Source organism: Zea mays, chromosome 5, assembly GCF_902167145.1.
Source record: "Zea mays cultivar B73 chromosome 5, Zm-B73-REFERENCE-NAM-5.0, whole genome shotgun sequence".
Classification (NCBI taxonomy): domain Eukaryota; kingdom Viridiplantae; phylum Streptophyta; class Magnoliopsida; order Poales; family Poaceae; genus Zea; species Zea mays.
In genome coordinates, this window is record NC_050100.1 from 10,205,408 (window position 1) to 10,225,757 (window position 20,350).

Sequence of the window (20,350 nt, forward strand, 5' to 3'; positions counted from 1 at the left end):
TCACAAGGGCCTATTTGGCATGATTCTACTCCAAAACTCTAGGTGCTTCAGATTGCTTTTAATCAATGTAGTGGCGGATAAATAACTTCAAACTCCATGTCTAATGTCTAGGTTATTTTTTAAGATTTCAGCAATAAAATAGTTACTTCAAAAACTTATACCACAACTATAATTTTTTTTATAGAGTTTGCAACTTTGAAGTTAGTGCACTTTAGAACAAAGAAAATTTGCTAAATTCTACATTTTACTGTATTTTTGAACTAAATCTATAAAAATCTCTATACCATTCTTATGAAATTTGGGCATTCCAAAGGAGAGCGGAGTGTTTGACGTCTTGCGAGCTCATCATGCTTGGAGTGCCAATGCCAAACACGCAGACGCAGCAGCTCCGAAGCAAACTCCACGACTCGGTCTCCTCTTCCTAGCACCATCCGGCCCATCCAGCCGCCGCCGCCTTGCATCCTCCACCTCTCCGGATCCCGCCGCGATGGAGGAAGACGACGAGTTCGGCGACCTCTACACGGACATCCTCATCCCCACTCATACCCCCGCATCCACCTCCGCGCTATCCAACCCTGTTCTAGTCGAAACCCTACACCGCCCGCCTCCACACCCTAATCCTACCCCCGTGGCGGCGGCAGCAGAGGAGGTCGACGATGACTGGCTCCTAGGAGGGAGCGAACCCATACCCGGGGTCGACCCGACCGGCGATTGGGCCGACGAGGACGACGATGGAGGGGAGCCCGCACCTCCCGCGAAGCGGTCCACCTCTGCGGATGATATCGATCCGCTCATGGGGGGTGGTGCGGGGGATTCCGGGCCGGTCATCCCTGGGCTCTCGTCATCATCGGCAGCTGGTGCGGCCGGGAGCGACGAATGGGACAGCGATAGCGAGGACGACATCCAGATCGTGCTCAACGAGACCGATGGCCGCCCGGGGCTTGTGGAGGATGAAGGAGACGACGAAGACGGTGAGGACCTCGTCATCGTCGCCGACGGACCAGCGATGGAGGAGCAGGATTGGGGAGAGGACCCAGCAGCGGCAGGGGCAGAAGGAGAGCGAAAGGACGGATGTGAGCCTGGTAAGACGGTGGCAGCACCGACCGGAAGGATCGGGTACAGTGGCGGCGGCCCAGGGTTCCATCAGCAGCACCATTCCATGTTCAAGGTCAGTTATTTGTGCCAAGAAGCCGTACGATGCGCTCTGGCTACCCCTGCAGAGGGAGACGGCATAAAACTAGTTGCAACTCACTATCCTTTATGTTGTAATGTGTTAGTCTGTGGAAATTTCTTGTGAAGTTAGTTTCTGTTTTACAATCCTTTGCGAACCATTCCACAATGTAACTGTAAATGCATTATTAGCATGGTCTATAAAGGAAGAAAAGAAGAAAGGTTCAATGATATTGCATCTTGTATTGGATGGATATAACACTTTCAAACGTTCATCCCTTGAAACATGTTATCTCCATGCTGGAGTAGCTTTCACGATGGTAATGTTGAGGCTGTTTGGTTTCTAAGTCGCATGTCAGTAATGTAATTTCAGTCTACAGATGCAGACGTGATCTGTAAAAAGCTGACCATTTTGAAGAATGATGCATTGATGCCACCGTTTCACCTGTACAGACGTGTGCAGCTGTTCCAATTCACTAATATCTGTTGCGGCCTAATAAGAGATAGGGGCACAGCCGCACAGGGTAGTTGATATTATCCAGCTCTAAGTGCATTACAATGCTTCCTAAGTTTGTATCAACCCAAAGCTTCAGCAGTGCCCCCTCCCCCCCCCCCCCCCCCCCCCAAAAAAAAAGGAAAGAAAAATTCTACTCACAATTTTGAAAATTAGATGGGTAGTTCATTTTCATGCCACTCCGTGGCATCAAAATGAACTGGCCGTCTAATTTTGTAAAAGTCGAGTGGCATGTATACAATTAATCCATAAAAAAAACTTTTTGGTTGTGTATACTCTATACTGAGTTATAATGCTACAATTATATGTGCCCAATTTAGTCCCCATGATGGCAGGTTTAGAATATGATGATAGTTGTGTTGGTTTTGTGAGTGTTGATCTCAAATTGACAATTTGCTGCTGATGGATATGTTTCCTTTTCCCTTCCACCGACGGAAATAGGGTCCTGCTTACTCACTGGTGCCAGCCTGATGAACTATACTGAGCCTTATAGACAACCTGGTCCTTCGAGGGAGGTTGTATATGCCATATGCACACAAGTATAGCTAAATGATTTAGAAGTAGCTGTAACTAACATAAAAGCAGCAACAACAAGAAGCCACATGTCCCAAGAAGACCGTGGTAGGCTAGAGCTGAAACAACATCCGCAAAGCAAGTTGGTGTAGCCTTTTGTTCCAAGGAAATGTTGCACTTTTCTCTAATCTGTCACAAGCATTTTATTATGGATTTTTTTTGTGTTAATTGCTGTTATTTCTCATGCTCATATCAAGCTCAAATACGGTTAATAAAAGTTTATGACGTACACATGTCTGGATAATATCTTAAATCTGTGGTTGACTTTTCTAAGACAATTTGCATGGACTTCATTTTTCTTTGCTTTTTTGGATGGATAAGTTGTTTTTTCTAAGACAATCTGTCCTAATTTATTATTTTCATGTAGTTTTCTTGAAACCACTATATCTCTTTTGCTCGGAAAGCAAACAGTGCACATGCACACAAGTTTCAGTTTAATATTGGCATAGCAATCAAAGATTGTTTCATTCATTCATTGGTTTATTTATTATCAACTATTCCCATGATTTGCTTGGTTGGCAAACTGATGTTATTTATCTTTTTGAACATTGTTTGCTCATGCAAAAACTGTTCTCCTTTTCTGTTTCTTTTAGACGAATAATAATTGTCATGTTCTTTCTGTTGAATTGCTGCCAATAACTGTTCTCTCATTTTCTTCGCTGTCTTCGCCTGCTGCCCCAACTTGCTTGGATCAAAAGGCTTTGTGCTATACTTTTCGAAGTAAGGTTATGTTTGCCTTGTTGATTATTTCTTCTTGTTGCAGTATGTACGACCTGGCGCTCCTGGTGCTTCAGTAGGTGGGGTACCTGGTGGTCCTGGTCAATTCCGCCCTCCTGGGCCTTTAGGCCCTTTCTCTGGTCGTGGCAGAGGTGAATGGAGGCCTGCTGCTGGTCGAGGCATGAACAAAAGTTTTCATTCAGGCTATGGAATCACTCCATGGGGTGGTTCAGGGCGCAATTTTGGTGGTGGACTAGATTTTGCACTTCCTCCTCACAAGTAAGTTAACTGCTACCAGCAATTAATATACTTCAGAATTTGGAGTACAGTATACCATTTACTTTAAGTTGTTTTCCCCTTGCAAACGTCTTACTGATTGTCCCATCTTTAATAATACTTCTGAAGTAGTTGCAACACAATTCTTCTGTATGGCTAAGTCCATAACAGGTAGGATATAAAAACGTGAGTGTTGTACAACCATCCACATGGTTGAGGCTATAATTAGCCTAGTGGTTAAGGACTTCCGAGTAGCACCTCCAAGTCCTGGGTTCGATTCCCCTCGGCAGCGAATTTTCAGGCTTGGTTAAAAAAAATCCCCTCGTTGTGCCCCATCCGCTCTCGGGTTACGATGTCCTGTGCGCCACCCTCCGGTTGGGTCGTTGCAGAGTGGACAGTTGACGCCGGCCCGTTAGTGATAGGAGGCCAGGGTTCGGGGATTTTCTCGGCCGGGACCATTGTTTCGGTCTCTTCTTAATTTAATACCGGGAGGGCGGTCTTTCCCTCCCCGGCCGAGTTTTTTTTTTTTATAATTACGGTTGGAACCAAGTCTTCCTCGAGCTGCAAAGTGCACCCTGTGCAGACTATAGCATGGATCATATGCAGTTAGTAATGATTACATTACAATCATTGTGTATGTCAGTCTGTTTATGAAGCCTCTGTCTCCCTGCCATGTGGAGGCTCTGCCAGCCCTGTTCGGATGGAGCACCCCGGATGGGGTCTGTTAGTTGAGCCTTCTCCCCTTGTGGATGCGTTGATGATGTACGTTTAATGGATCCATAAAAAATTATCTGTTGGAATGTGAGCGGGCTTAACTCGTCCTCTCGGCAAAGTGCGGTGAGAGAACTTGTTTCTTCCTTTCGGGCTGAGGTAGTTTGTATCCAGGAAACCAAAATGGAAGAAATTTCTAGATTCTCTGTTATCTCTTGGCTAGGTGCAGATTTTGCTGATTTTGTGTTCCTTATGTTGGAGCCAGTGGGGGTATTTTGGTGGCATGGAAAAGACATTTAGGTTCCACCGGGGCTTCCAGAATTGATAATCATAGTGTTTCTGTTCAATTTCGCAAAGAAAATGGCACCTGCTGGTGGTTAACTTGTGTGTATGGGCCCCAAGACGATCAAGAAAAGGTTATGTTCCTTCAAGAGCTGAGGTATATCAGGACTGTTTGTAATGGGCCATGGCTTGCTGTTGGAGACTTCAATATTATTCTTCAGGCGATTGATAAAAACAATTCAAATCTCAATCGTCCTATGATGCACCGATTTAAAAGGCTAATTGAAGATGTGGCTATTAAGGAGATTCCCCTGAATGGACATCGCTTTACTTGGTCAAATCAGCGTGAAGCCCCTGTCCTTGTCAAATTGGACAGAGTTTTTTGTTCCGTAGACTGGGAAATGATCTTTCCTAATGTTCTGCTTCAGAGTTCTGCTTCTATTGACTCAGATCACTGTCCCTTGATCTTGGGCCTTCATGATAATATCTCAGGAAAAAGAAGATTTCATTTTGAAGCCTTCTGGATTAAATTGGAGGGGTTCCACGATGTTGTTCAGACCGCCTGGGATTCTGTTACTGGGGAGATGTGTCCTTTCCAATCCTTTTTTCTGAAGTTAAAAAAGACAGCTAAAAGTCTTATTTCCTGGAGTAATAATCAGGTGGGACACATCAGGTTCCAATTAGCCATGGCCAAGGAAATCCTTCATAGGTTGGAGATTGCTCAGGATGACAGGATCCTTTCCATGAATGAACTATGGCAGTATGGCTAAAGAATAAGTTAAAGAAGCATACCCTGCTGCTTTCTTCCTTGAGAAGGACCATGGCCAGGCTGCGATCCAGAATATCGTGGCTCAAGGATGGAGATGCAAACTCTAAGATATTCCATTTGCATGCCAGACACCATAAAAGGAAGAACATTGTAACCTCTCTGAGGGAAGGGGATGTCACCTTAACTGGGCATGATGAGAAGGCTGCGACAGTGGATCATTTCTTCTTCAACCTGATTGGTACAAATGTGGGCAGAGATAGAATCATTGATATAGATGCTCTTGATATTCCCAGTCATGAACTCTCTGAGTTGGATGCACCTTTTTCTGAAAAAGAGGTATGGGACACTATTGTAAGTCTTATTGGTTGATTCTACAGAGTCTGTTGGCACATAATCAAACATGATTTCATGAAAGTGGTGTCAGCAGTGTGGGGCAGAAAATTCAACAACTTTGGCAAACTCAATTCAGCATACATCACTCTGATCCCTAAAAAGGAGGATGCTGCCCAGGTTAAGGATTTTTGGCCTATTAGTTTGGTTTATAGTGTTGCTAAGCTCATCACTAAAATCCTTGGCAATCGATTGGCTGTAAGGCTTCATGAGATGGTCTCTCCCAATAAAAGTGCTTTCATAAAGGGGCGAGATTTATTCAGGATGACTTCATGTTGGTACAACAGACCTCGCGGCTATTTCACCATCAGAAAAAGGGCAGTCTTCTCTTCAAGTTGGATATCACTAAGGCTTTCGATTCGGTCTCTTGGCCTTTTCTTATTGATGTCATGAAACACCTCGATTTTGGTCAAATTTGGAGGGATATTATCTGTGGGCTGCTCTCCTCTTGTTCCACTCAAGTGCTTCTTAACGGTTTCCCCGGAAAGTGCATTATCCATCGGAGGGGTCTTAGGCAAGGAGACCCACTGTCTCCCATGCTTTTTATTCTTGCCATGTACATTCTGGGTTTGTTATTTGCTAGAGCAGAAGATGCAAGACTTTTACAACCTTTGTCACCATCTCAGAGATTGCACCGGGTCTCTATGTATGCTGACGATGTGGCATTATTCCTGCACCCGGTGGCGGATGATGTTCTAGCAGCTTTGGAGATTTTGCATTTGTTTGGTGCCTCCTCGGGCCTTCAGAATAATGAAAGCAAGTCCAGTGTCTATCCTATCCAATGCTCTTTGGAGGATATTATGGTTACTCAAAATCTGTTGCGTTGTGCGCTGTCAGTGTTTCCCTGTCAGTATCTTGGTCTTCCTCTCTCCCTAGTCAAGCTTACTAAAGACCAAGTACAACCTTTTGTGGATAAAATTGCAAGGCAGCTCCCTAACTGGAAGGCGGATCTATTGACAAGAGCGGGTAGAAGGATCCAGGTTTAGCATGTTTTGACTGGAATGATGGTCTATTTAGCAATGGCTATCGATTTCCCTTCCTGGGCCTGGGATGCCATTGACAAAATCAGAAAAGGCTTTCTTTGGAGAGGTCACAAAGAGGCCAAGGGTGGTCATTGTCTTGTGTCCTGGCGGAGAGTTTGTCGCCCTCTCAAGCTTGGTGGCCTGGGCATCTCCAGTCTGCCCGAGATGTGTTGGGCTCTGCGTATGAGGTGGCTGTGGTTGCACAAAATTGATCCAACTCGTCCCTGGGCGCAGCTCCCTTTTCATGTGCCGAATAAGGTTCGAGCCTTCTTCTCCACTGTTCTAGTTTCAGAAGTTGGCAATGGCGCCAACACCCTTTTCTGGACTGATAAATGGATCTCAGGGCAGAGAATTTGTGATATTGCTCCAAGGATTTTCAGTGTATTCCCAAGAGGATCACAAAAAGAAGAACTGTGCAAGAGGCTCTACTAAATAGAAGATGGATCTCAGATATTAAGGGGTCCCTCTCGGTGGGTGTTTTGGTGGATTACCTTCAGATTTGGAACCTTATGTCTGTGATAGTGCTGCAGCCTACTATTGAAGGCAAATATGTTTTTAGTATTGCCCCAGACGGTATCTATTCAGCAAAAGTGGCTTATGAAGGATTCTTCATGGGATCTACCTTTTCCAGCCACTATTCCAGGGTGAGGAGGATTTGGGCCCCGCCTAAATGCAGATTTTTCTTTGGCTTGTTGCGCACAACAGGTGCTGGACCGCTGATAGATTAGCTAGAAGAGGGCTGGACCACCCTCCGATATGCCCTCTGTGTGATCAAGAGGAGGAAACCTTAGACCATCTCCTGGTTTCCTGTGTTTTCTCAAGGATTTTCTGGTTTCAGCTTCTGAGGACTTTCGACCTTCATAGGCTCGCCCCTCAGTTTGGTTCGACCTCCTTCATGAGCCGGTGGGAGGAAGCTTCTTCTTCGGTCAGTGGTCTGGTTAGAAAGGGGCTGAATTCTCTGATTGCGTTGGGTGCTTACATTATTTGGAACCACCGAAACAGATGTGTCTTTGATAACTGGATTCCTAATGTGACTTTAGCCATTAGGATGGCTATGGAGGAAAGATGGATGTGGGAAATGGCTGGAGCTAAAGGGCTTTCCTATCTGTCTGCCCCCTTCTTGAGGTTTAGCCTCGGAGGACGTTTTTTCTTCAGTAGTTTGTTGCTGTCCTCAGATGGACTATTTTTGTTTTTTAGTTTTTCGACCTCTGTAAGGAAGTCAGTCGTTTTGTATCTGGTCTGCTTAGACCTTGTTTTTTTCTTCTTAATATAATGAGGCGCAGTTCTCCTGCGTTTTTCGAAAAAAAATCATTGTGATTATCGTATATTCTTATACGTTTATTGTGACCGCCATATTATGCAATAGTATGTAGCAGTGTCTGTTCATATATGTCAAAGAACCCCTGAAGAGTGACATTATTTTATATCAGGATTATTTTTCATTAAGACGGAAGGTGACAAGCTGGAACTATTTTGGGTGGAGAGTGATGTTTTTGAACTTGGGTTATTTTTTCTCAAACATTCTGGTGTTATTTGAAAACCACCATACATGAACAGTATTATTGTGCTGGGAAAACTTGTACTCCCTACGTTCGGAGTTGTATGTCATTGGCTTTTACCTAGAAAAGCTATATACCTAGAAAAGTCAAAACGATTTACAATTTGGTTTAGAGGGAGTATAATTGTAGAAATGGGTTTGTTCCAAGGAGAAATGCTCGAAATATGTATATTTTCATGGGGGATGGCCGGATGGGGCAATTGATGGGCCTTTTTGTGTTTGTGATCAATCAGGTCTACTCAAATGACACTTTGCATAAATGAGGAATGCATGAATTTGTGTTTTTTTTTGGAATGATAACTCACATGTGAAGAATGAAGTGGAGAATTTATTTCTTATGAGAGATATAGTCAGGACACACAGTGCAAGTGCAACATCTGTTCCACAATGAGGCTCTATTTGGCAGCACTGTTTTCTAATACTGTGGTTTTAGAATACTATTTTTTTTTTGTTGTGAAATGAATACTGTGGTTTTTTGTTGTGAAATGAATACTGTGGTTTTCAATTACTCCATTTTAAACATGATATTTTTTTTGAAAGCGAAGTGTGTTCGGTTCCATTGTTCTGTCCATCCCTTGAACTGGAGCTGGACACCTACAATTCACATCCGATTGCTGGGAAGAACTTGCTCAGGCGAACTGAGTGTGTGGGATTGCAATATAAGTGAGACTCTGAACAAGACAAAAAAAAGGAAAAGAAAATGGCAAAACCCCATTTAATCCCCGCATCTATCTGCAATCAACCGAGTGCGGGGGCTAGGCCGAAGCGGGATGGAGCACGAGGATAGGAGGGAGCGCCGCGGAGGTGGGAGGCTAGGCCTGGGCGGGAGGGAGCACGACGATAGGAGTGTCAAGGCAGGAGGGAGCATGGCAAGCTGGCCGGCGACACGTCGTCATGCGGGCAGGGCGGAGGCAGGAGGCAGTGCACAAGCGTGGGAGTTGTAGAGGCGCGGCTCAAGAGAAGAGCTGGTCAGGCTGAGCGGCACGGCACCGACCTTGGCCCCAAGCCACGCAGCCTCTGCTGCTCGTCTTGAGGGCCGCTGCCGCGTGGCTCTTGCGGCTTCGAGAACAGGGGTTGTCTGTGGCGGAGCTAGGTTGTCGCCTCCTTTTCCATGTACTCCTCAGACGAGTTGGGAAATAAAGACGTGTGTGGAGCGAGCTGTTCTTGTGCAGAGAAAACTTGGTCAAGAGTGCAATATCCAATACCACAAAAATACTATGGTATTGACAAAACCGTAAGTATTGAAAACAAAGTTTTGAAAGGGCCAACCAAACACTTTTTAGCCTATAAAACTATGGTATTCTCCAATACTGCAGTATTACCTTGAAACTAGGAAATTACAGAGGTTCCAAACAGGCCGTGATATTATATCTGTATCAACCTGTCTCACGACGTGTCCTATGGTCATGATATTTGTAGAGTTTGTGAAACATTAATAATTTATTTAAGTCGGAAGAGAGATTTTGTTGTAGAAGCTGTCAACCTTTGCTTCAATCATATTTTTTTACCACACAAAACTATAAAAAAGAGAGAGATACATGCATCATACTTACCCAGTCACTGTGTAAATAAGAAACAGTCTATAACTTGAATACTGTACATTTAAAATTAAACAATCATGTACAGATGCTAAATAAACCGTTAAATATTCTTATTACCAGTAAGCACCAGATGATGGGGATGTGCTTGCTGGATTATAAATGCACTTTAGATTCTAAAGAATGTAGAATCACAATGCACTTTGTTTGTTGTGGTGTGTGAGTGGTGTGTGCGTCCGGTGTGTGTTTATCTTGTTTGTTCCAGGTCCCAGGCCTTTTTTCCCTCTCTTTTTAATATAATGATACACAACTCTCCTGCGTATTTGAGAAAAAAAACCAAATAGCACTGTACTGGATGTACGTGTCTCATTTTCTGGTTTAGGATGAGATTAAGAGTTCGGGGCATCTATGATGTTCCTTCATTCGCAATCAGAGAACAATCCTAGTTTAGACTCATTCACCATTTTCTTCGTCTAAATTTAATTTGTTTTTTATTATCGGCGATTCTAGTTTGTGCTCATTCATTATTAATCTCCAGTAAAGACTGATTATTATTTGAATTAGGACAATATTTGATATTGATGTGGAAACTGCATTTGAGGAGAAGCCATGGAAATTCCCTGGTGCTGATATTTCAGACTTTTTTAACTTTGGCCTTGATGAAGAGAAGTGGAAAGATTTTTGCAAGCAGCTGGTGATTCCATTTCTTACATTTGGTAGTGCATACACTTTGTTTACTATATAAAATCGGTCAATTAAATAATAATTCTTTTATCTCCAGGACCAACTTCGACTAGAATCCACAATGCAATCTAGGATACGGGTGTACGAAAGTGGCCGCTCTGAACAGGTTTATTATGATCCCATTATGGAAAACAATATCCTGCTCTATCTGTAGTGATGATGAATAATTTTTTATCTGCATCCAGGATTATGACCCAGATTTGCCACCTGAGCTTGCTGCTGTGACTGGTCATCCAGACATCTCTGCTGACAGTCGCAATAAAATGGTTAACGGGCATACAGATTTTAGTGCCCAAGGAAGAGGTCCGGCAAACGTACGGACACCATTGGTATTGAGTTCCCCTCCATCTCTAGAATTTTACAACAGATTCATGTTTGCTTTTGAATCTTTTTTGTCGTGGTATGGTTTCTCACATTATGGGCTTATGGGTATATGATAGACCATGACTTACAATTATTGACACATCATGTTGTACCTATGCCACATATTGGTGTTGCACACAATTGGCAACAGAGCAAACATGAATTTATACCATCAACAACCATCCATCTATGTGTTCTTTCCTGTTTAACTGCTAGTACGCGGGCTTATTCCTACAAAATCAATTCATATTCCGTAGCCTTTTCTTGCTTGGCGGCTTGGATACAAGCAGGTGTTAATGTTTGGTCCTCGGAGTATTTTTCTTGTAGCTTTGGACACATGCTGTTTATTTATTTTATTTATTTATTTGCAAAAGGGCCTTTAGCCGAGTTGGTTAGGTGGTCTGAGTAGCACTCCTCAGGTCTTGTGTTCGACTCCTCGCGAGCGAATTTTAGGCTGTGTATAAAAAAATTCCCTCGTCTGTCTCACGACAAAGCACAGGTCTAAGGCCCGGTCCCGGTCGTGGTCGTTTTTCACATGGGGTATGGTGCCGCTGTGTATGGGTGGGACAAGGGTTTAAGGGTTTTCTCGACCTGCGTGAGAATGTCTTCTTAATATAATGCCCGCGAAAGAGCTTCTAGCTGAGTTGGTTACGTGGTTTGAGTAACATTCCTCAGGTCCTGAGTTCGAATCCTAGTGGAAGTGAATTTTAGGCTGGGGTTAAAAAAGGTCACTCGCTGGTTCCCCTGGTTGTGTGCACATGAGATGGACTGACCATAGGGGGCAGATCCTTGTGTAGGGGCTAGGGAGGGCTCCAAACACGAGTAAAGATCTGGCCTATAAGGGAGCTGACCCTCATGCTGCACGGGGGACCAGCTTTCGTGACCTTTCTGGTCGGGGCTCCGATTGAGCTTCTTCTTAATATAATACCGTGGGGTGGTCTTTCCCCTATTGGCGGATTTTTTTAATATAATGCCCGGGGACTGTCTTACCTCCATAGGTCGAGTTTTTTCTTCAATCATTATTATTCTTTGCTAACATATTTACATTATGTAGTGATGTGAGTTTGCTTTTCAGATGACAGGGAGACCTATTCAAGTTGAAACTAATTACACAGACCGGTTTCCATCTGTTGATTCACGCTCGCATCGAATGCGTGAATCAGATTCGGTTATTGAGGTAAAATGTTTTCATGATCTGATCCATGTTTTATCTGTTCTGCATGGAAACATGTTATGCTGTTTGGACTGCATGTTAGTTAATCATTAGTCACTCTTAACAATTCTTTTGCCTTTTAGATTGTGTGCCAGGGCCGTGATTCGATGGATGATGAGACAGTGGACCAAACTGAAAAGGATTCTCAAGGAGGTAACAAAGGAGCCCATTGTATTGAGGGAAAGCCATATTCATCAGATAAGATAAATAATTCTGATCATAACTCAAATTCAGTGAAAAAGACACAGCATAAGGGACAGCTACCAGTTTCATCTGAAAGTGATATGTTATCTATGGATGCCAATACTCACTCCCCTCCCAGCTACAAAACAAGAGGTTCACCTCGTGGAGCATGGTATGCGTACAGTTGAAATATGCACATAGGATATCACATTATTTGTTCATGTTTTTATCACTATCTGTGTTATTTCCTTGATGAGGTTGTTGCACATACTGCACATCTTACTCATAGATTCTCATTCTACGCGGGTGTTGGTACCATATTTGAACAAACTGATCAACTGTGCTGCCTGCTGTAACATTGCTGCTCTGTTTGGGAGCATAGCTGAAACATCTGAAGCCAAAAGCAAACTGATTTGGGTGACTAAAATTTGGACCTGAAAGAACCTAATGAATTGTGTCATGTGGTGATTCAAGTTCAAGATGCATGCGCAACACAGACATGCAGCAGCGCAAGGATGAAACGAGGCCTATTTGCAGATTTAGTTGGTTTGAATGTTTAGCCTGTTGGTTTGGTTTTAGGATATACTAGGGATTGATTAGTTTGTTAGGAACTTCAGGAGATGTCATCAGTGCCCTATATAAACCTATGGATGGTGTAGGCAAATATTTACCTCCAATTTACCTAACACCCGCTCTGTTCCTGCCTCGAGGTTGTGATGAGCCGATCATGGCCCTGCCGTCGTGCCATCGATGTCCATGGTCACACCCACCCCACAACTATGCCATCGCCATCCACCTCCCTCCAATGTCCCCCCTACATCACAAATTGTTCAGTATTTTTGATTCCATATAGACAACACAGTGGTAAAATCTCCTGATTTTCAGTCATACATGGGATAGAACACAGTACATATGCTGTTGCACATGAATCTATACTGCATTTTTTCTTCTTCTCCAGAAGTTAGCATAAGTTAATAAATTTATGAACAAGCAGTACAAACCTTTTCTACTGATAGTCTGATACAAAATGTTCTTCCCTTAGATGTTATAACCTGCTATAAGTAATGAAAAGTGGGAAAATACAAAATAGCGATCTTCTTTAATTAGTGACAAGTAAACACTAAATAGTTGATGTTCTTTAAGCAAAAGTATTGAAAGAGAAATTTGAAAGGTCTATTTTACTACCATGAATAATTCACTTTGCCAGCTTGACGTTCAAAATTTTAGCTCACTTTACTCCCTTAAACTATTTGAAATTGTCCAATCTACACCCTAATTAGAATTTTCTTGTATGTCTCTCATAAGATTTGAGTTTTAGGTTGAAATTTTGTGGGTCATAGCTGACATAATACATTATACTGTATTTTTTTTTAAAAAATATATTCTTTCTAACAATTTATTTTCAAAGGGGAGGGGGATTTCTCTGTTTCCTTCTGTATTTGTCTTATGTTTTCGTTGCTCCATTTGCTTAAGTACATCTTAAACAGTATTGGTGCCTTCATCCTTCCATTTTCGTTGAAGTTCTATTTCTAACACTTGCCCAAATTATTTATCGTAAGGCCATTGAAAGGAAGCTCACTGGGTCAGAACTCTATTCGAGAAATTGAAAGCTCCAATGAAGTAATTCCTCGTCAGTCATCTTCAAAGAGATGCCATGATTCCCAGAAAGAGAACCTTATTGAGGGCTCAGAAAATAAGGCTGATTCAGATTCAGAAGGGTCACTTGCTGCTAATGATGACGTGGCAGATAAACTGAGTACAGAAGATCATTTTGATGATGCTGGTGGTGGTGGTGGTGGTGATGATGATAAGCTCACATTGGTTGGTCGTGTTGAAATGGATGTTGATGATGCTACCTCAGACCCCAACATGCCTAGTGATGCAAATCACGATGATAACCTGGTTCATTCTGATACAAAGCAGAAACACATATCTGTGGTTGAGCAACCTACTGAACACAATAGCAGTGAACCTGATGAATTGAGGAATACTGAAAATAGTAAAGGGAGGTCTGGTAGCAGCAAAGATCAGCAGAAACACCTTGAATCTGGTGAAGAAGTTCTTCAAGATAAGCAATTAAGGAGAGTAAATAATGTAAGAATGCATCATGACGCGGAAGAACACAAACTTCGCCAAAAAGATGAGCATTCACGAGATGCAAAATCAGATTTGGAAAGATCACGTTTACCCTCCAGAGGCAGGGAAGATATCCACCAATCTTATGCAAACAGAGATAGGGTTGACATACAGGGCAGGAGTTATAATAAGGTAAGAGAGACTGAAATTTTGCCAAGGAGAGATGATGGTGTTCACAGCCGACGTGCTAAAGAGGAAGATTTGAGGCTAGAGTACAATGTTGAAGGTGGTGCAAGGCATAGAAATAAGGTGAGGCCCATTGATAGGAATGATAGAGATGAAGATCATTCACGGAAGCGTTTGGATGATGGCGATAGGAGAGGCTCTCGACAAAGAGAGCGTGGTGATGTGGTTTTGAATCGCCGTGAAAGTGATGATTCTCTTATAAAGAGAAAGAAGGACGATGAGAACTTGCGTAGGTTGAAGCCTGAAAATGAAGACATGGTCGCGACACATGGTTATAAAGCAAGGGATGACAGTAACAGAAGAAAAAAAGAGAGGGATGATGGAATTGATCAGAAAAGACGAGATGATAGTGGTAGACTGCGGGAAAAGGATGATGATCGTTATCATGTCAAACAGAAGGATGGCAACTGGAGACAAAGAGAAAGGGAGGATAGACAGAGGCCCAAGCAAGAAAATACATTAACCGTTCAGAGGGAAGAAGGAAGAGGAACTGGTCGGGGTAGTCGGATGATGGATGATAAGTTAGTCAGTGGTGGTAGGAAGAAGGATGAACCAAGATCTTCATTATTAAGCAAAGACACTCAAGAGCGTACAAGGCAAAATGAACCTTCGAGGAGAGGTCAGGGTGTGGAAGAAAACAACATGCAGAATAAAGGGCGTTTTGATGACAATTCAAACAGTGAGAGGAACTCCAGGCAAGAAAAACAAAACAATAATCGTCTATCTGGCAGTTCTGACGCTCGCCATGCAGGCAGAGATAAGCATAGGGAGAGCACAAGGAAGGGCAGAGGTTCCGAGCTTGCTGAGCATGATCTCCACAGATCGAGCAAAAGGAGGTGTGAAGACCATGAAAGCCATCGCAGTGGGAAGGTATGAACTTATTTGGAAAGTGGCTCCTAAACGCATGGGCATTATAAATTTAGGCTGTAGTCAAGTGCACCTACTTCACAAAGGACAGATCCAGTGTTGGCGGCTCCATCATAAGTGCTGAGTGGGGTTTGGGGAAGGGATACCCGAGGCAAGCCGTATGCCTTATCCTTGCATTTTTGCAAAGAGGCTGCGTCGAACTCGAACCCAGGACGGTCAGTGGGAACGCTTCTCACCATTGCGCCAGCCTGTCCTCCTAGTGCACCTATTTCACAGAAATATAAAAAATAGATAAACTGGATTTTGCTTTGTATGGTCGATAAGTGAAAAGTATAATATATATGATTCTTGATTATGCACATTGGGGGGAAGGGGGGTATGTCTACAGTGCTTCATGATGACTGTTTACAGCATATGTGAGTGCTGTTATGTTGGTCTCTTTCCAGTTATCGGGTCTAGTTTCAATTGTTTGCATTTTTTTGCGACAAAAAGGAGGTCAAATGTCTCAATATATTAAGATCCAATTTTCTTGTAAATGCACTTAGGGAGCGAGTACTTAGATATGTTGTATAATTTGTACTAGTACTGCAGTGCGCTCACATTGCAACACATTCCAATATATATCCTTTTTAGCTTTAACAACAAAATAGCGACACTTATGTAGTATGTTGCCTATGCTTGGCATGGTAACTTTTTATATTGAATTAATTGCAATCAAGAAGCACTGCCAATAGAGTGGTGGTAGATATGTGGTGACCTGATGCATTTTATGCATCATTCATTATTTAATCTTGACTCAACGTAAAATAAGCTCAGCTTAACATCTATTGGTTCTACCATAGGTTCAGGTTACTAACATAACAGCAGGGGACAGGCACCCAAATAGTGGCACATGCATTAATTTGCAACCGGTTGAGCTCGTCTAAAGCAAGTAATTTGTACAATACTAAAATAGAACTTTAAAATATGTAACTCCAGAGACTAGTTTTTTTAGGGTTTCATCCTGTAAGGTCATTTGAAAGCAAATTTAATATAATAATATACACAGTACTTGAGGTCAAGTAACAGCGGTTAACAGTATTCAGACATGCATACTCGCACCAAGGTGGACCAGTTCATGGGCTTGCTTGTTTGTTACATTTGTGAACTTAAGTGTGCATGCTTCCATTTCACTAAGATCTGCCTCATTAAGGTACCTCATATAAAGGGGTTATATTTGCTATTGCAAATTAGGCTGTGTACTTATGGGTTGCATCAATCTCTCTTGCAGCAAAACAAGCCATAACCAGTCATATGTAAATTGCACCTGTCAGGCTGTCTCACGGGCTCTGTATCTTGTAAAGTTGTAATTGCATGTTGTAGTCAGTATACCAATGCATCTTGTAAGTTGTAATTGCATCTTGTAGTTAGTATACCAATGGACAAACAATAGTCCTTTAGGAATGCAAACCTGCTGGTGGTCTTTTATTGAAACACCTGTTTTTGTGACAGGTTTGCAGTTGCAGCTTAACTCTTCTACATATGAACTAGCCCAATGGAACTTCTATCTTACGGTCTTTTACACCTCAGATTAGTAGATTCTCTAGTTTATGCAATTTCTACAGTTTCCTAGGAATTACACCATTTGAGAATATTGTCAATTTTAAAAACATCATTAGGCTTCACAAGGTATCTTTGGTGCACTGTGCACTTTTTCCTGCTCATTTACTATGGAATTTGTATGATTCTGTTAAATAATTGATGAATCAGTTGATGTGCGCAAAATTAGACATACTTAAGTAGATACAGGAATAAACTATTATCCATGTTTCTGGGAGAAGTTGTTGGACATGGCAAAAGATAGAATCATTGTAGATCAACATCTTGTGGGAATGGGCACATAGGCAAACATTATTTGATAATTTTTAGTGGCTGTTTGGAGATCTTGCCCATGTGGGCTCGTCAAACTATGTGCACAGGAAACCTGTGAGTTCTATGCCCCCCCCCCCCCCTCTTTCTACCAGGCAATCTGAACAAACTGTTGAGTAACTATGTATCTACAAAATAAAAACCATCTGCACACAATTCTGGTATAGCTGATGCATAGAAGTAAATTTACTACATTCAAAATTGTAAGTTGTTGTGGCTTTTCTAGATTTATAGCTTAGACAGTGTGTATATCTAGATGCATAGCAAAAGCTATGTGCCTAGAAAAGCCAAAACAACTTACAATTTGGAATGGAGTACCTTTTGGTTTAGTACTTTTGGAGAACACTCTTTTGGTCATATTTTTCCCTCAGCAGTTACAATAATTCTGTATATAGGTTGAAACAAAAGAAGTGAATGAACAAGAGAGTAGTAGAGGTCATGCAGCATTATCCAAGAAGGGCCAGAATCCTCAGCCAGATAATTCATTGTTGAATGAAGTGGAAGAAGATGCCATATCAGATGACGAAAACCACGAGGATTCTAGAAGGGGTCGCTCTAAGTTGGAGCGATGGACAAGCCACAAAGAGATAGAATATAGTAATATTGATGATGATAGTACACAAACATTTCCGACCATCAAAGCTGATGTTGAAGCCGATGAGGTAGGTAAATCTCAAGTTTCTGCTGCAGCTGGCAACTCGGACATCAATAGCAATGTTGATACTGGGCAGACATCTGATAAGATGACTGAAGAATGTGAGCGTGACCGACATCTAGACACAGTTGAGAGGCTCAAGAGACGAAGTGAGCGTTTCAAACTTCCCATGCCCGGCGAGAAGGATGCACCTCAAAGCAAAAAGGTAGATACCGAAGTGCAGCCTCCCCAAAATGAATCGTCAGCTGTTGATATGGAAGTGAAGCCAGAGCGGCCAGCTCGCAAGAGGAGATGGACTGGGAGTTAGTTGAACTGGAACATTTCCACTTCATCAAGAAATTTCAGCAGATTCCATGGCAGTTGCTTGCACTTCGGCATGTTTCTTCCTTACAGTTGAAAGTTGAGTTGATGTATGGTTTTACTGTTTAACTTGTACCAGCAAAGTGTAAACTTAGTTGTTTTGTGGCTGGGAACTGGATACTGTACTAAAATCACATCCATTTTCCCACCATGATTCGGGATTCCGGTGACCATTGTGTGGCACAGGTGCCACTGTACTCAGGATAGTTCTGAGGCTGTTACGAGAAGCAGTGGCCTCGGAGCCCAGTTGAATATCTGGGTTCGGAATGAGCTGCATTTTGAAGCTGGAGTGCCCCTGCTGCAAGTTGATTTTGTTTGAAGTGCAGGTGGCCTGGAAGCACTGGGTCTTGTAACACGCTTGTGCTGGTGGGAGATACTTGCAAGCTGTGGTGGCTGAATGCTTGCCATGTGATGCTGTTTTATGGAGCAATAGGTGATAGAAACAAAGGACTAGAGATTTCAGAACTGATGATATAATCACTAATTTGTATGCTTAATACTATATTAGCCATGTACATTCTGATAAACATATAACTGTCGTGCATGAGTTGTTGATGGAGTAAAGGTAGACTGTAGTGTAGAGCTGCAGGGTGCACTGGACCATTTGGATGGATCAATACATATATATATATACCTGTAGGCAGTGCTAGGTAAGAAGAATATGATTGTTTGCTTGTTGTAGATTTGCGATGTATATAACTGGTTCATGTGGAGTTTTGCTAATCATACAGAGTTCTGAATGGCACTATGTAAATTTATTGAAATTTAGCATTTCAGATTACTTGCTTGCTATATCTGTACTGTTTGAGAAGTTAACCCTCACGCCCACGACTTGTGGTACACGTTAGCGCGGCATCATGATCACCACACCAGAAATGTAAGGTCATGTTTGGTTTCTTTAGTTAGGGACTAAAGTTTAGTTAGGTACTAAAGTTTAGTCCATAACATGTTTGGTTCTAAGGGCTAAAAATAGTAATAATATATTAAATGACTCATAATAAGACTAAAATGACCTTTAACATTCTCCTACTATTAGTACAATAGGGGGTGTTTGGTTTATGTGGACTAAACATTAGTCCCTCCACTTTATTCTATTTTAGTTCATAAATTGTTAAATAGGGAAACTAAAATAAAGTTTTAGTTTCTATATTTAGTAATTGGGGGACTAAAATGGAATAAAATTGAGGGACTAAAAATTAGTCCCTAGAAACCAAACACCCACTAAATGAGAGATAAATGTGGAATTGATATGGTTTAGTCCCTTTTAGCACATATGTGAAGGACTAAAGACTTAAATCATTTTAGTCCATATTTTAGTCCTAGTGTTTGGCAAAAAAGGAACTAAATGAGACTAAAAACTAGAGACTAATCTTTAGTCCCTCTAACCAAATACCCCCTAAGTATGATAGTAAGGACCACATCCCTTTATGTAGTTGAGGGAACGAGATAGGGAACTTTATGGGGTATGGTCTTTGGATATAAGTTCCTCCTGATACTCCACATGACATAGGGAACTTGTACCTGGAGGGTAGTTTCCAATGATCGTCCTCTGAATAGCAATTTTCTAGCTGAGGTTTCAGGTCGATCCATTCTTTTACCGTGGTCCCGAACTTTGAATAAATTCTTGTGCGTGATCACTCCACATGACATTTATTCGGATCACGGTATGGAGAACTGAGCAGTCTAGCAACAGGCGGGATGAGCCCCTCGTCTCCCACCCCGCGTCCAGCCCCCAGCTCCTCGTCTCCCACGCCCAACCCCTCGTCTCCCACGCCCAACTCCTCGTCTCCCCTCCCCAGCCCAGCCACCTCCACCCAGGACGCCAACGGCCACCACCACCACCACCACCCCATCTCGCCGGACTTCATCACGAAACCGGCGACCACCTTCCCAAACCTCCCATCCCTTCCGGCCTCAGGCTCTTCTGTGCACACAGTGCACACCGTTTTGGCTCCCCAGGGTGGGCGGGCAAAGTCTCAGAGGTGGAAAGACGTCAGCCCTGCCCCTTCAAGTTCCGGCGGCTCTGGGACGGTATCCCGATCCTATAAGGATGCTGTGCTCGTCCTTGGTGGGAGACCAGAACCTTCCCTATTGAAAGGATCACGATGCCCAAGAGGGGGGGTGAATTGGGCTTTTCTAAAAATCAACACTAATTAAAACCTAAGCAATAGCTAAACAAGAGCCCAACTTCACCCCAACAACTAGCACTAAGAAA

General features: G+C 42.6%; 1 protein-coding gene across 3 annotated transcripts; it reads left to right on the top strand.

The window, feature by feature from the left end:
* The first annotated feature begins 306 nt into the window (after positions 1-306).
* LOC103625923 (FIP1[V]-like protein) lies at positions 307-18,911 on the top strand. 3 transcript variants are annotated; one of them, XR_002262149.3, is made up of 10 exons: positions 307-1,168; positions 3,021-3,253; positions 10,085-10,214; positions 10,302-10,370; positions 10,450-10,593; positions 11,703-11,804; positions 11,924-12,195; positions 13,583-15,215; positions 16,704-16,880; positions 17,516-18,911. XR_002262149.3 is itself a non-coding variant. In XM_020537881.2 (10 exons), the coding sequence occupies exons 1-10, from the start codon at positions 488-490 to the stop codon at positions 18,080-18,082; spliced, it is 3,750 nt and encodes a 1,249-aa protein (XP_020393470.1). In that variant the 5' UTR covers positions 307-487; the 3' UTR covers positions 18,083-18,911. The 3 variants fall into 3 exon arrangements, 2 of the variants coding, with proteins under 2 accessions (XP_020393470.1, XP_020393469.1); XM_020537881.2 differs by lacking the exon at positions 16,704-16,880 and having other exon boundaries at positions 11,924-11,993; positions 12,075-12,195; XM_020537880.1 differs by lacking the exon at positions 16,704-16,880.
* The last annotated feature ends 1,439 nt before the right edge of the window (positions 18,912-20,350 follow it).

Excerpts from the sequence above, each read along its gene's own strand:
- LOC103625923 (XM_020537880.1), top strand. The coding sequence starts at position 488 with ATGGAGGAAGACGACGAGTTCGGCGACCTCTACACGGACATCCTCATC. Across the intron at positions 11,805-11,923 it reads AATCAGATTCGGTTATTGAG|ATTGTGTGCCAGGGCCGTGA; the intron begins GTAAAATGTTTT and ends TTTGCCTTTTAG. Across the intron at positions 12,196-13,582 it reads GGTTCACCTCGTGGAGCATG|GCCATTGAAAGGAAGCTCAC; the intron begins GTATGCGTACAG and ends ATTTATCGTAAG.